Source organism: Daphnia pulicaria, chromosome 7 (genome assembly GCF_021234035.1).
Source record: "Daphnia pulicaria isolate SC F1-1A chromosome 7, SC_F0-13Bv2, whole genome shotgun sequence".
Lineage (NCBI taxonomy): Eukaryota > Metazoa > Arthropoda > Branchiopoda > Diplostraca > Daphniidae > Daphnia > Daphnia pulicaria.
Window position 1 is genome coordinate 6,149,138 of NC_060919.1, and position 15,647 is coordinate 6,164,784.

The 15,647-nt window shown below is 41.3% G+C and overlaps 1 protein-coding gene across 4 annotated transcripts; it reads right to left on the minus strand.

Moving 5' to 3' along the window:
• Positions 1 to 239: 239 nt before the first annotated feature.
• LOC124348401 (sodium/hydrogen exchanger 3-like) lies at positions 240 to 13,278 on the minus strand. Of its 4 annotated transcripts, XM_046798606.1 has the most exons (18): positions 13,080 to 13,278; positions 8,810 to 9,134; positions 8,240 to 8,449; positions 5,622 to 5,885; positions 5,338 to 5,534; positions 4,856 to 5,112; positions 4,551 to 4,768; positions 4,273 to 4,475; positions 4,097 to 4,186; positions 3,949 to 4,019; positions 3,664 to 3,879; positions 3,446 to 3,581; positions 3,211 to 3,363; positions 3,024 to 3,129; positions 2,704 to 2,850; positions 2,193 to 2,579; positions 1,274 to 1,438; positions 240 to 1,202 (listed from the first exon to the last, which is right to left on the minus strand). In XM_046798606.1, exons 2-18 carry the CDS (start codon positions 9,000 to 9,002, stop codon positions 1,003 to 1,005), a joined length of 3,213 nt encoding a protein of 1,070 aa, XP_046654562.1. In that variant the 5' UTR covers positions 9,003 to 9,134; positions 13,080 to 13,278; the 3' UTR covers positions 240 to 1,002. The 4 variants fall into 4 exon arrangements, with proteins under 4 accessions (XP_046654562.1, XP_046654561.1, XP_046654563.1 ...); XM_046798605.1 differs by lacking the exon at positions 13,080 to 13,278 and having other exon boundaries at positions 8,810 to 9,334; XM_046798607.1 differs by lacking the exons at positions 2,193 to 2,579; positions 13,080 to 13,278 and adding an exon at positions 1,846 to 1,947 and having other exon boundaries at positions 8,810 to 9,331.
• Positions 13,279 to 15,647: the final 2,369 nt, after the last annotated feature.

Here is a 15,647-nt window from a genome sequence, read left to right on the forward strand (position 1 = left end):
TATCGAACGCGGAAACCGTTAAGCCGATAAACGGCAATTTGGTGTCAATAACGGGATATTTTTTTATTAAAATAATTAATTATTTAATTATTTTACTATTCACACAAGTAGCCGTCAAATGTTTCCCCCAAAAAACACAAGCAAACGTACGAAATCATCCTAAGTTTCGAAGGGATTTCTCCATAGCTCTGGTTTTGCGCTTTTCTTGTTGTCTTTTATCAATATTATACCAAGACAGCTTAAGGAATCACTTTTATTTTTTCTCAACTATAAGGAAGAACGTAGCTGCATCAGCTGAGAAGATTTTATGTGTGCGGATCAAAACTCTTTCCATGGAGTCTCACACCTCATCAACTACCAACTACGTAATAAATCAAATGCGAAGGCCAGTAACTTTACAGGAAATCTAAATTGGGCACACGAATGGATGAGAATTAGTCATTCGAATCTGGCAGAGAACGGTGTTAAAGAATCGGACAAAAATATAAATTGGGAGGGGATAGGAGAAGGGAATGTGTACGTTTAAAAAATTCTATGCGAATACATTGTGGCTTCTGCATTTCAGAAAATGAATAGAAAATGAGATTTCTAAAGAAAGAAAAAAAAATAAAACGACTGATGAGAAATTCCGGGAAGCTTATTTGCGCTGATGTGTTTTGAAAATCAAGACAGTACTTTCGGTCACAACCCTTAAACCGCAATACAAACAATATAGGCTTATTTCCCATGTTCACTCTTTTGAATATAACATAGAAGAAGTGACTTGTCACAAATCATTAATAAGAACTAATGCACTCATTCAAGGCAGATCAAGGATCAGATGGGGGGAAAAGAAGGGCTATTAATCAGAGAATGAGAGGAATATTCCGTTCCATTCCTAGTCTTCTTCTTCTTTTTTTTTGTGTCAAACGTTAAATGAATGGAAGAAAAAACTGTTAAGATTATATAAACAAATAGAGACTCTTCGTTGATCTCTTCCTAATTTAGGCATGGCAATTTTTGTCATTTTGTAAATGTTTTCTGATTCGCCTCGGCTTCTTCGTCTTCTTTGGAGATTTCCTCCGGTATGGTCACCGTGACGTCAAAAGAAGTCGGGGGTGATAGGGTGTTTTCGCCACGCTCCGACAAATCCGCCGTGCGATGCTCCCTAGTAAAAATATCTATGACCGACGGGTGTTGGGATTTCTTCTTGTCCAGCTCTCCTGCAAAACACACAAAACAAGTCAACGTGAACCACAGAGGCCTCAACAAATATGACATGTCGACGCTATACCTAAGAAAGTGTTGGTAGGCGAGTAGTAGTTGTTGTACTCTTTATTGTCTACCCAAAGCGGAAATTCGCTCTGCTTGATGGCAAACGTGGACATGTCGTCAGCGTCGTCTCGCTTCCATGGAAGCTGCATTTCGGCGGCCGTCGGTGTAGACGGATGAGCTTCCCCTAATTAATTTAACATTATCATTTTTAGAATGTCTACCGGAACAATGCCATTAACATGGAAAAATTAAAGAAGTCCAACCAGTAAACATGCAAACCACAACCGACGAAGAAAACAATAAGGAGTCGCGATAGATGACCAGAATGACTGAGCAAAGACTAATCAGTCGTTTTCAGCAGCCAAAAACAAAAAAGAAACAACGTAACGGATAAGCCATTTCAGTGAAGCGAGTTGAAATCAAATGAAAAAAACGTGACACCGTAACCCGATAGAATACTGTTCGATGGTGCGTCACACAGTAATAGAAGGAGAGAGAGGAGAGAAGAGAAGAGAGAAAGAAATAAAATAGTCAAACGAAGGCAATTAATGTGCGCAACAACAACAACAACACCCGCAGATGAGCCCTGACCTTCACCTCCCCAAGAGGAGTCTGGAAAACCCGTTGGCGAACGGGAGCCCCGTCGCATATTGTACGGCGAAAGTCTCGATGTATCCTTCGGCGCCCGCAGAACTGTTTGGTTTGGTGGTTAAAAAGAAAAGACGCAATCGTTGGATGAGCCAGTCAAAAGTGTTATTGGATTTCTAGTCGCCCGAATTTGACTTTAGGAGTTATACATTTTTGTTTATATATCAATGCGTCATGGGTCCATGTTATAGTATAATATCCGTATTAATAATGCCACCGTCCTCCTCCTCCACCTGATCCGTTATTAGCCGTTTCTTATCTTCTTCCTCTCTCTTAAGTTTCGCTTTTACCGAGTGAAATGACGCGTTTAAGCGATTGTCTCTGTCTCTCCAACAGGAAGCGCAATCGATGCTGCTGGAGTCTCGCCTGCTCCAGCACGCCCGACGGAATTCCGGTGGCCGGTTCGGCATAGCCGAGAATGGGTTTAGATTTGCTGGGAATTTGACGTGATGGCGCTGCAGGTGATTTTTTAATGGCACCTTTACCATCGACTTCAAGTCGTTTTCCACGAGGAGTTTCTGATGATTGCGGCAGGTCAGGCGACCTGATGGGTGACAATTCCGGTTGAACTGGCAAATGGGCCAGGGCGCTGGCGGCCAGCAAACCAGCCAGTGCCATTTGCTGATTGTTAATCAATTCGGCCATTGCCGACTCGTAGCTGTACAGTACTGGATCGACTATACGCCATTTTGTTTGTAATAATTGACATGTGTTTCCTTGTAAAACTATTCTATGATACTACCCTCCTCCATATGATATACCCTCCTATAGATTCAACCCGTAGAAGAACAATCCACTTACTAGACGCTTTTCGTGCGATGAAGGTAATCCCAGCACCATCGCCATCCAGATCTTCAGAGCTTCCAGCGGCTTGTGCTCCAACATCGTCCAATGAAGTATTCCTCTCCTCCGCTTCAGATACCTCTTTGATTACCGCGTGCAAATAATCTAGCCAAGTCAAACATGCAAATTACTAAACAGCACATGAACGGAAAATGCGCGGCCAAAAGACTAAGTACATGAAACACGTCTCAGTGTACGGTGCTTCCATCGGCTTGGCAGACATTATTAAATTATGTAAGTAGTAAAAAGAAAAAGAAAAGGACAAAAGAAAAATTTACCATCGTGTAACTTCTTTTCCAGACCGTTTTCTTTGAGCGGTTTGAACGAGACAGACTTTGTGCCATTCCGGGACCCGCCTTCTCCACTTCCGTTTGCATGCGGATCCTTGATGACGAAAGAAAAATCGTGAGTTGCCTATAAAAAACCTTGAAATGTCTTTGTTTTTTGTGCTGTGATTGTTCATACCCGGTGGCGTTTAACACGTTTGGAATGCTGCTTGCGTACAGTCTCACTGACCATCCGCCGGATGTGCATATGCATATTGTGATTAACGTGATGGGACGATGACAGGTCGTGGTCATTCACGGCGTGACGTGAGTAGCTGAGCCGGCGGGAACTCTGAATCATCACACGGAAATCATGTTCCAAGGTATGCGTTCGATTCGCCCACGTGAATAAAAACAAAAGAAAAAAGACTTACCCTTCGATACGGCTTCCATAACTCTTCCGAGAGCATGTGATGGACTTTGGCGTCTGAAAGGTCGCGAGCTGATGGGCTGTACGCCAACTCTCCAATGTCCAAATTCCATCCGTTATCCATTTGAGCCATGCTTGCACTTGAAACGTGAAAATTTTACAACATTTCAATAGTTTTCAATCTTTAATTGTCATTTTTTTTTCCAACAGTCAAATCGTTACCTGCCGTTCAAATTGTTTGCGGTATAATTACGGAAGAGGACGGCCATCGATTCAGAGTTGCCGCCAGTCAAATTGGAAGAAGTTGCATTGCGCCGCATAAAATCCATAGCATCGCGCATAGTCAGTTTTGAGTAAGTCTCCAAAATTTTGGGTTCGTGAGCGGCATGCTCTCGGATCAGACACGGCCGGATGTATTTATTATCGATCTGTTTAAACCTGTCGTAGAATTCGTAAGTACCTCGTTTAGCCGTAAGCCTATACGTGGGCTGGAAATCTTATACGTACTTATCACGGATCTTCAAGTTTCCTGTATGGCCGAGAATATCTTCCATTCCAGCCATGGTGTAATCCACGAGCTACAGAATAAATAGCCAAATGAAAATATTAAATAACCCCAAAGGCGCATGCATTATGCAACTCAAGTCACTATTACCTTCTCGTGCAATCGTTCATTCATGGTCTTTTCAAACTTGTTGGCTCGTTTCACTTTAAGATATTTGACCAAGGGTTTGATGGTGATTCCCTGCGAGTTGCATCAGAAAAAAAAAAATTTATTTTTGGGTTTTTTAATAACGGGGTTCTCAGTATCTGATTCTAATCTTCTCATACCTGGAAGAAGACCGTGAAGTAAACAACGGAGATTGTGGCCGTGACGAAAAGCGGTTGCTTCTTGACCTTGTTTGGGTCGACGAGTAGGACCAGAGCGAAGGCTACAGCCCCACGCAATCCTCCGTACGACATGACGAACTTTTCAACGTGATTTAATTTATGCAAACGGAAACGATTGGCCACCTCCGTCAGCACGATGCAGCCTGGAAATCACGAAGCGTTTAGAAAAAGATAAAAATCCAATGAAAGAAAAAAAAACCATATAGTGTCGAGGTTACCAATCGCTCGGAAGACTGAACAAAAGAGAATCGTCAGCAAGATGAAGGCCGTGTTCCAGTCGTGTTGGTCATTGACGGTATTAACACCCAAGAACATGAAGATGATGGTCTCCGAGCTGCTGCTCAGCATCTTCATGGCGTACTTGATGGTTGTGTGCGATTTGGGAGATATGTTGCCTTCAACATAATTCTTCATGGTGATGCCGCAAAATGTGATTCTGCATCATCCGAGACGGGAACAGGGAAGGTTACAATCACAACACCGTGGAGGCTATAAACCGCAAAATGAAAATGTGTCTACTCACGCTAGAATGCCAGACATGTGGAAGATTTCAGCGTTCAAGTAAGCCAAATAGCTCATCACGAAAATGAAGATGGGCTCGATGACGCGAACGTGGTTGGTAAAACGGGTGACGAAACCCGTGAGGAAGCCCCAAATGATGCCAATAAGAGTACCGCCAATCGCCACCACAATAAAGGAGGCGAAACCAGACAAAATGTCGGTGTATTTGATGTTTTCTTGGCCCATGCCGACGTAGGCGTCAAACATGTTGTATAAAACCTAAAATTGGCACAGACAAACCAAAGCCGGGAAAGAGAGAAAGAAAGAAACAATTTCATCCAACCGTTTTCTCGCTGCTTTTTCATTGTGTTTTCTTCTCTCGATTCACATGTGATACTACTACAATTCTGTACTGAATTCCGCGCTCTAATTCCCACAATTTTCCTCGTCCCTAATATTGAACAAAAAAAAAGATGTGCGTGTGTACTTGAAAGTGATACTTACGACAGTGACGGCGTCATTAAGCAGAGACTCGCCAAAGACGACAATGTAGAGAATTTCATTGACGTGGATTTCCTCGAAGACGGCGAGCACAGCGACCGGGTCGACAGCCGAGATGAGTGCAGAAAATAGGAACGTATCGAGCAATGGCAAGTCGAAGCCATAAAGGCCAGTCTGACCAACACCCCAGAGAGCCAGGCCTGTCGTCATAAACAAACGAAATTGAGTGAAAGTGAGCGTATAGCCAGAACAATACCATACAGACTCGGCAATGCTCTAATAATTACCGATAGAGACAGTGTTCCAGATGGTGCCCAGAACGGCGAAAAGGAGAATAGTCCCCAGGTGGTCGAAAAAGAGTCGATTGGGCATAAAATATCCAGCGTCGAGAATGATGGGAGGCAGCATGTAAAAGAAGAAGGTCGTCGGTGTTAATGGCGAAACCCCGGCGCTGTTGGTGTGGAAGAGCAGCAGGCCGATGACGATCCCGACCACGATGAGAAGACAGGATTCGGGAAAGATTGAAGATAATTTTGGCGCCATGTGGAAACCTTTCAACAGGAAATTCATTCAAAAAATTGAAACATTCATTACCAAACGAAGAGAATTTTATCAACAAACCAGGAAATGATTTGCAATAGATGAATCATTATATTTTAGAAAGGTATGCTGCTGCTGTTGTTTCTTTTTTAGCGCCGGTATTTCAAACGAAGGATAAAAAAGAAACCTGGCACGCAGTGGTACGACAACTAACATGTATAATGCGGAAAAGGAGAGGCCGAAACACGCGCATCTCGTTTCCAACTCAAAAAAAAAGAGAGAAAGGACATAATAATAATCAAGGTCGGAATTATATAGTATCTTTTTTTTTGTCTTAGTCATTTAAACCGGTCCTATTTTTTGTCGATTTTCCGGTAAACGCAGGGCACGTGAAGTCGTGATTAACGACGTCTGCTGGTATTTGAAGGAGAACAGGATTCTGAGGAAGATCAGGAAGAACGTCAGAGAAGAAGAAAAATTGCACAATTTCCAAGAACAGTTTTGCAATGGCTCGGGTGGATACCGTACGAACGTCAAATGTTTCAACCTGCTCCAAAGGAACCTTGGATGAGCTATGTGCCATCTTCCCATCAAATAAGGAGACGAGGGGGAATAACGCAACACCGGATTTCCCTGATTCGAATATAAAAAGAGAAAACGGTTTCTTTTTTTCCCCCCAAGATCCGTGATGTGGTGCTCGGAGGTGCTCAAGCCTCATTTGGTTGTATTAGCTGAAAACGATGTACGACAACAATTTCTCTTTTTTTCTTCAGAGTACCTACGATCTTTACCCAAAAAATAATAATAAAACTAACCCCCTCCTCGTGTCTCATTTCTCTTTGTGGCTGACTTACTTTTTCGTCAATAACCGAAAAAGCAATACGGCCATAATCTTTCTAAAAAATACGTGCGGTCTCCCGTTTGTGCGGTTCGCAAAACACACACACGTAAGCCAAGGCCTTTTCTTTCCTCCATTGTCTGTAAAGGAAAATAACGAGGATGAATAAACCGGCTCGATCCGGCTTGTTCGGTAGTAATTGTAGCAAAAAAAACTTATTTATTTATTTATGTTTTTCCCCCCCGTGGCCTTAAGGAGCGAAATGCGTCTAACGGATCGATTGTCGGATTCGCAAGGTGGTCCGTACCAGGGCCATAAAACAAAAAGGGCAGGTTGACTTTTTGAGGGATGAAGAAAACGAATCCGGACGTCAGCTTCTAGGACCGGCTCCTAACCATCGATCCGCCTAGATGTCAACCGACTTTCTCTAGGGAAAGGAAAAAAATAAAACATGGCCACTTTTTTTTAAATTATTTTTGTTCACTTGCGTCGCACGCGAAAGAAAGAGAATGGAACCGAAAATAGTTGACGGGTCACGAAGAAGTGCTCACTAGGCGGAATCCACCCTTGACGCCGGATGACTTGTAAAAATCCGAGCCTCAGTTCCGCACCTACTCAGGTGCCATATCTTTTTAGATATTTTTCCGTTTCTCACGAGACGTGGCTTCTATGAATAAGACCGTGATTACCATAAAAATAAAAGACCCCTCTTGACCTATCTTCCCGTGCATCGCCACAATAATCCTTATAATAATAATAACAATCCTCTCTCTTCTTTCTCGTCCATTTCTGCGCACACATTCACTTTGTCACTCGTTTCTCGTCTTCCTTGACCTGTTTGCCTTACAATTTAAAAGTTTCCACCCGAGAGGGGAAATAAAAATTACCAAAAGAGTTATCCTATTCATCTATTATTCGGTCCGGACTCGTTATGTCGCCCAGCAGCACCTAAAATATCGCCATTAGCGGTTTGCCTATCCAAATGGAACGAAGGAAAAATCTGTACACGAATAGTAGTACATTGTACCAATACCAAATTTAACGACACCCAATTATTCACACATATGCGAATCACGTCCAGGTATATATAAGTAACGTCACGTTATCTTAATTTATACGACTTTTTGGGGACAAAAGGAACCGGAGGGGAAAAAAAGAAAGGTTGTGAGGTAACCTCCTGCTGTCGTGCTTTGTGCCTACGCTGAATCGGCAACTCTTTCAATAAAAGTTTGAAAAAGAAAGAAAAAAACAAACGGGAATAAGAGAGCTGCTGCCTTCACGTTAACCTGATGACGTCATGCAGGGAACGAGAGCGAGAAAAGTTGTAGGTCATTCAACCATCTGCCACTATGCACTGTACACACAGTGAAAGGTTTATCGTGTAACGACTCACGCGTCCGGTAATCACGAAATCGAGGACGGCAGATCCCACACACGCGTTTACTGTGCTTAATTAGCCAATTTTTGTTTTTCGGATGAAAAACCTACGACGACCGATATACTCTTTAAATATAATATTTTACGTACCAATTTTTGCCAGACTGGCGCAGAAAATCCATAGTGAGATGATGAAGGGGATTTCGACACGAGCAAACTCGGCTGTGAAGACGTGGATGCCTTCTCCGTGACCTCCTCCGTGTCCACCAGCAGTTCCAGGATCGGCAGGAGGATGAACGCCTCCATCTACAGGGTGATCACCGGTCGATACAGATGGAGAAGATACAGCATCAGCTAGGCCTACATAAAAATGTCGTGGATAAGTATATACGTTCCAGTGGCATTTGTTTTTATGAAAAAGTTTGAACACGTTTATCGATCGCTTTCAAAGATAACTTGACGTTATAGGTTGTTTCCAATGTCAGGGTCTACTTTTCCTTGTTGCAGTAGCTTTAGGAAATAGTTGATTCATGGTGATTGCTCATTTTGAAACAAATCAACGGTGTCTTAGGGGCTTTGAAGTTTCCCAAGAGGAAGTTTTGCCCCCCAGAACTATTTGTGGTGTTCTAGACTACCACCAAGTTCCGTTGACTTCCTTCCTACATTCCCATTTTCACATTTCCTGGTGTAAAGCATTATTTGTTAGACGCTATCTGTTACCTGATCTGTCTTCGGCATGATGAACTGCAGATGGCAAAGTGACAACACCAGGAGATGATCCGACAGGATTGTCCACATACTGGATGGTGGAGTGGCCATGCAAAGGAACTTCGCTCAGTGCTACAATGTTGGTGGCCAGCTCGCTGGCTGCCACACAGAGCACAAAGAACACAAGCGTCCGTGTAATACTCATTATCGAATGAGTAGTTGTCGTCGATTTCACAATTGGCAAAGCTTTCAGGTGTAAAGCTTTGTTTAAGTGCGCAGTGCAGCAGCAGGAGAGGAGTTATCCGAGGAACACGTCAGAACATTGTTCCAGACGACACTGGAAAGAGAAACGTATAAAAGAAGTTTTATATCAGAAGATTTCCCGTCAAAGCATTTTCCGCCAGTCAGATAGGGAAGGGCTGCCGACTTTGAAAACAACAGTCGGGCAAAAAATACAAGTAGAACCTTCCACTGGAAGTTGAGAAACTCGACTGACAACATGCGGCCTCGGATTTTCTTTGACGTCAACGGCTATCTATTCCAGCTTCGTCTGCTCCAAGCTTCGGGGGGATGGGGGGGGAAAAAAACAACTGAGCGTCCACACGCGTTTTTTTTGTGTGTGTTAAAACCTTGAACGAGGTGGTGCCGAAGCCATCCTGGGTATTGGATTGGTTGCCTAAAGGAATAAATGGGTCCCTTTTTCTCACAGGAGATGAAGATTGAAGAGTATAAATATTCAGGGGCGGAGACGCCCACATCAAAGTATAGGAAAATTTTAAAAAACAACAACAACAAGAATTTGTCATTGAAATTTATGTAGAAGTTGATCTCTCATAGAAACTGTGTAGAGGAGAAAATTAGTTTCGGTCGAAAACAAGTCAACCGAAAAATATCGAAAATTGGGGTTTCCCAAGATGTAGGACACCAACTTTCCTCGTCATTGTTTCAAAAAAGTTGATTCTTTTTTTGTTTTTAAATAATAGAGAAGAAATACCCAAGGGTTGTCGTGCGACATCGTGATAGCAACTTTGTCACGCTCTGCGACATCGCATTCAGATCGCTCGTCAATGAGCCATGTCTTGTGGATTTTAACTAATTGTGTTCCCAAGTATTGCACTGAAGCGCTGCATTATTATTATCAAGTCCGACTTTGATCTTAATAATATTGTTTCATCATTTAGTCTATAGCTGAATTGCAAATCATTTGGTCACCTATCCTTGGATGAATTGTATGAAATTGTCACATGAAGCAGAAATGTTGGTTTACATTTTACTTTCTGGGTCGTTCAAATATTTGACCATCCTCAATCTCCTTATACTGTGCCAACATTAGACCGTGGTATTTCGGTAAACAAGATTCGATCCTTTTTGGATTATAGCGCTAAGCTATTGTTGTATCCTTGATTGGCACGGCGTCTGCTGGTATTGTCCCCGTGATAAATCGACTCTGGCGTTGCTGAAACAGAGACACGATTTCGAAAATAAATAGAGGCCTATAATAGGACTGTAGAAAGTTGCTATTGAAACCTGTTACATAACAACTTTTTTTTTCCCTTCACACCAAATTTTATTTCAGAAACAAGCTTATGTATTACGTTTGTATATACCGCAATTAAAAAATCGATAGCGGCCAGCTGTCTGCGCACAACTGTCTAGCAAAGTGCAGCGTGCTGTTTATTGTAAGATAAGGTGAATCTAACGGAAGACTAAAAATCCATAGCACACCCACAGTTAGTTTGCTGCCGGTATGCCGTATTAGGATCGAGCTCATTCATATTTATGAAAGATCGAAAGAGCCCAGCACTCCTCACGTCAATCACTGCGCTGCGCTTTCCGAGTTGTTACGTCAATCATCTGATTCTTTTGAAAATATGACTCACCATTTAGCCGAGAACTGAACACCCAATTCTGTTTTGCATTCGGGAAATCGAGTTGGGTAAGATTTGAATCACCGCGACACGATCGGATTATTCCAGTTCATTTCACACACTTTGCTTTTTTAAAAGAGTCGATTATCTTAGCGATCATCTAATATCTGGGACACCATTCACGAAAAAGGAAACAAATATACATTGAAATCTGCTGCTGCGCTTGGCGTTTGGGAACTCAAATAAATAAACAACGACGCTAATCGCATGTTTTTGTTGATGTAAAAAATTCAATGACCCAATCCATCACTGTTATCATATTACGTCACGTTATTCAACGTCGCGTCCCATTGAATTGTAGAGTTGGATTTGTCAGAAACAAATACATTTGTTTAAAAAAAAAAGGCTCTGATAATGAATGAAACGACCAGTCATTATTTCTTCTTTGTAAAAAAATTGTTTTCTCTTTGAATGAAATAAAAAGGAAGATTTCCTTGGAATCCTTTTTACGACTCGCTTTTTACACATGCATTTTAAACAAATTCGTTCCGTATAAACACTGACCCGATTTTCACATTTTCATAGATTGAAAAGGCCTTGTAAAATCGATAAATTTTCGTTCGCCATTTAAAAAGAAATAAAATAGAAATAGAAATGATTGATTTGCAAATTGTGTTGTCCAGCAGCAGCAGTCCGACTGGACATGGATTTTGATCTTGACTGAGACTTCCGTTGAGAGAGGAGCAACCATCCGTCACTCACGTGAAAGTCGGTTCTCTCTTCTTGTCAGCCGAGAATACCCACACACACAGACACAAATGTATTAAAAAGAGACGGAATACGAAAATCAAAACCGCCTCTTCATAATAACGTCGAGAGCCAAAGACACACAAATGTAAATAAATCTTTCTGACTGGCTTTATGATCGTCAGGTTCTTTTTTTTTTTTCTTTTTTGGACACTGATCGGGTGTCAAATGTTATATAGACGACTGCGCTGTAACCAAGAGGTATAATTCAGGGTCCGCGAAACAGCAGCAGCAAGACTTTTTTTTTCTTGTTTTTTTTTTTCATCCATCCTTGATACAAGAGAACGCACTTATAACTCGTCGCTCTCGCGGTTTGTTATTGCAGCCGGTTTGCGTTACCAGAGACATCTAGAGCCATCCGACACGAACGTCGGTGCTGCTGCTGCTGGATCACACTCAATCAAATAATTGCCCGGCCCCTAATGGCCACCAGCACCACAGTCTCTTGTTATTATTCTGTCCAACACATTCGAGAGAAAGAAGATTTCCAGGGATATAGCATACATGGTGAGGTCAAGGTAAAATCAATGACCCACACTCACTCGTCTGACACATATTAATCTTCGATGTGCTTTATTATACCGAAACTGCTGCTGGATGAGAATCGTGAAGTGAAAGAAAGAAAAAAGAACCTGGCCAATAAAGCCTAAATGGAAAGTGTTGCCTTTCACCTCTCTCGTGGATCCCAATTCCTCTTTAATAGCCCCCACCGTTTTCTGTTTCGATGCTATACACAGCAAATGCACTAGCGCAGTTCCAGGGAATCGTGCGAGCGATGTTTAGGCCTAAATAAGTAGCACGGTGCCACGATCGCCACCGGCATGAGGGTGTTTCCACTCCATACTACACATCAAAAGAATATATGAAAACATTCTAAAAATAAACAGTATACAACGCAATGGGGAGGTTGCGTCAAGTGTTTCAACTGCACAGGAGCTATTAACGAAATAAAAAGGAAGCTTGACAGGTCTATATTTGATCGTGATCGCGTCGTCGTTCCGTAACTATTATCTTCGTGAGCGGAATGCATAAACCACTCAAGGCAATCACCAGCAAAAGTCTCAGGCAGAAAAGGAACTGTTTTATACAGTTAGTACAGAGTTTATCTATATATTTCACTGAGCTTTTTCTTTCCAGGCCTGAAGAAAAACTAAACATCTCTAATTATGAACAGTTTTTAAATAAGAGAATGGAAAGGTAATTCGAGTTTTTTATGGATACCACAAATGTCACAAACACCAGCAACCTTTAAGGTGATAGCACACTTTCAGCTGGCCACTGGAGTAATTAATTTCAAATAGTTTTTTTTTCCTCGTAACAAAAACGGGGTTTGATTGCATCGTTACAATAAAAAAGATTTTTTTACGATTTTCGCTCAGTGCGTTTCTTTTTGTTGCGTAAACGGACGCGAAATATCCATTTTCTTATTTTACACAGTAGGTGTCACCACATTGCACGGCGCAAAACCATGACTAAAACTAAAAAAATTGCAAAATTCTATTTGATATCGTGCACCACCATACATTCACTCTGAATTAATTCACAATTCTTTTTTAAAAAATGTATGTATGTTATCTACTGAATATTTAGATTTTCAGTGTTCTTACCTCGACGTTGAATCGGTATCTGTGTCACGTCTGAATTTGGCGTCGTCTCAAAGATGTGGCCGTTTGAGCTTGATGGTTATTCATTTTCCCGAATGTAGACCGGAAGACCAAAATTTCGATTTGGTTAACCCACGGTTTTGATATCCGCTAGATATATAATAACTAGCGGAAAACGTTAACCGAGCGGTCTGGAACAGCGACGACGCTGCTCAATAAAGAGGTCATAACGATTGGGCTGCAGCAGACGGTTATCTGCTGGTTTACATCCACCACCAACTGCTCGGGTCCTTCGGATAAAGAACACGGCGCATGGCAGAGCCCGGCAGCAAACGTCACGAATCAGTGTCAGATTTTATTTTTATTTAAAAAATGTGACTGTTTCTCCTTGTTTTTTTTATAGTTATCTCGTTATAGTGTGCTAGATGGCGTCGTAGAAATCGGGAAAAGAATGGGACACTAATTACGTGTGAATGTGATCAATGAGATTTTCCTCACCCGCGCATCTCAGAATGCGCGCCGTATTATAAGTAATGCGCAATTGGAATGTCACTACCGCACCCGAGTTCAGTATACGTATAACACAATTAACGATCGTCCCATTCTTATTCCGTGCGCAGCGCTTGCTGCCTATTAATCTCGCATGATTATTATTGACGTCTTGGCTATAGCTCATATCATTCGAATATTTGGTTCCTTAATCTCCGTCGACCACATTACCGCAAATTCCTTATATGCGTTGTTGGCCTATTATTATCCCGAGTCTGATTATACGATTTGACTTTGACACGACGTGATTCGCGTGAAATTAGAATCGTGAATACAGTTGCTCACATTTTAGACACGGACCCGGCAAACCCATAGTACTCAAATACCGCCAACTGACTATAAGGTATAGCTACCATCGATTTAAGATAATCGAAAGAATTCATGCCGCCTAAGCATGCAGCGCGGAATATAGAGTGAATCACGCGCATTTTATTATTGATGAAACAGACCCAACCATATTACGTATTTATAGTCGAATCATCTAAATAAAATTCGATTCAGCTTTGTCGTGAATAATAAGGATCCCGTATATTACAAGTTTTGCCCTTACGTATTAAAAATAAAAGTTTCGCTCAAACCGGAGAACGTAATAAATCGTGAACTTTAAAAAGAAATAAGTCGAGCCCGCAGAACTTTAGATCCAATTCAAAAACCGTCGTTATTGAAAGTGAATTGATTTGCATAAAAGAAAGAAACGGCATCACACATATACTAAGTAAGCAAATGCAATTTCAAATCTGTTTGAAAATCGCGCGGGGAAATATTTTGCTTGCACGCACAGAGATAACAAGAAGAAAATGATTCATCTCTTATAGTAGCTTATAAGGTATATATGTCGTTATTGTATACCAAATAATCCGGTTATGACGTCTGTATAAATCACTCGCACATTCCCATAAGTATATGAAGTGAAAGAGAGTGATCCATCACATCCAGGTGTGAGGGGGAACATCTGGTTTAAATAAAATCCAGATTTTTAGCTAATTAAGTTTCCTTTCTTTCGTCGGCAAATTTTTTTGGGTCAGACTAAAAGTGTGTAAACCTTCCACCTGAAGAACACCAAGGTTCTTCATGGCATACTCCGCTATAATTACAGTCGGAACGTATATGATTACATCTAGAATTACCATGCATGCAAAAATCAGCAGGATAAAAGTACTGCAAACAATTCATTACATATTTGTAACATATGAGGGTCCCGTTCTATTCTGCCGAAATAGAACAGAAGGCTGGATGTCGTAATTCATACAAATTTTCGGTTGATGAATTTTACAGTTTTACTTTTTTCTTGGAGCATGTCATGTAATTATTTTCAAACCGTTTAGTGAAAAAATAGAAAACAAGACTCACGTTTGCATGTCTAGTTTATTTTAAAACCTAAATGATCTGTGTCTAATTTATGCCAGCACCTTGTAAAATTTTTGAAAAACAAGCAAGACAATAAACATGTAAATATTTCCTGTAGCATGCATACATAGACCGCCGGCACAGTCATTTTGAGTTGCGAAAAATTAAGTTTTATGATCTTGTGTTTACTTGACCGACTAAGGGTTTGGATGTAGTTCAATAGTCTGGCCTCCTTTCCTGCCTCGACTCACCCCGCCCATTCATTTCCAAACTATTTTTGTTGCAAAAATAATTGCATTGTAGGATTTATAGCTAAGATATATATACTACCGCGCGCCGGTACTGGACCCAATCCAACTTTATATGTCCTCAGTCGGCAAACTGCCAAGCGAACTGCCAATTAATGATCTGATCTACCGGAACAATTATTTTGCATTAGAATTTTTTTTTTGTTTTTTTACTTGACTAGAATTTTTATCAATCCAAACTCATTTATCACTCCACCGTACGTTGCTGCGCACTGGTGGTCCAGCCACACCCCTATATCATAGACTGTTAACAAGCGCAACCCAGACAACCCAGAACTAATGTTATTTTAACCCGTATTACATATATAAACTTGATCTTTATGGGTCGATAAATGTTCTTTGGGGCGTAGTGGAAAACGCTATAAAA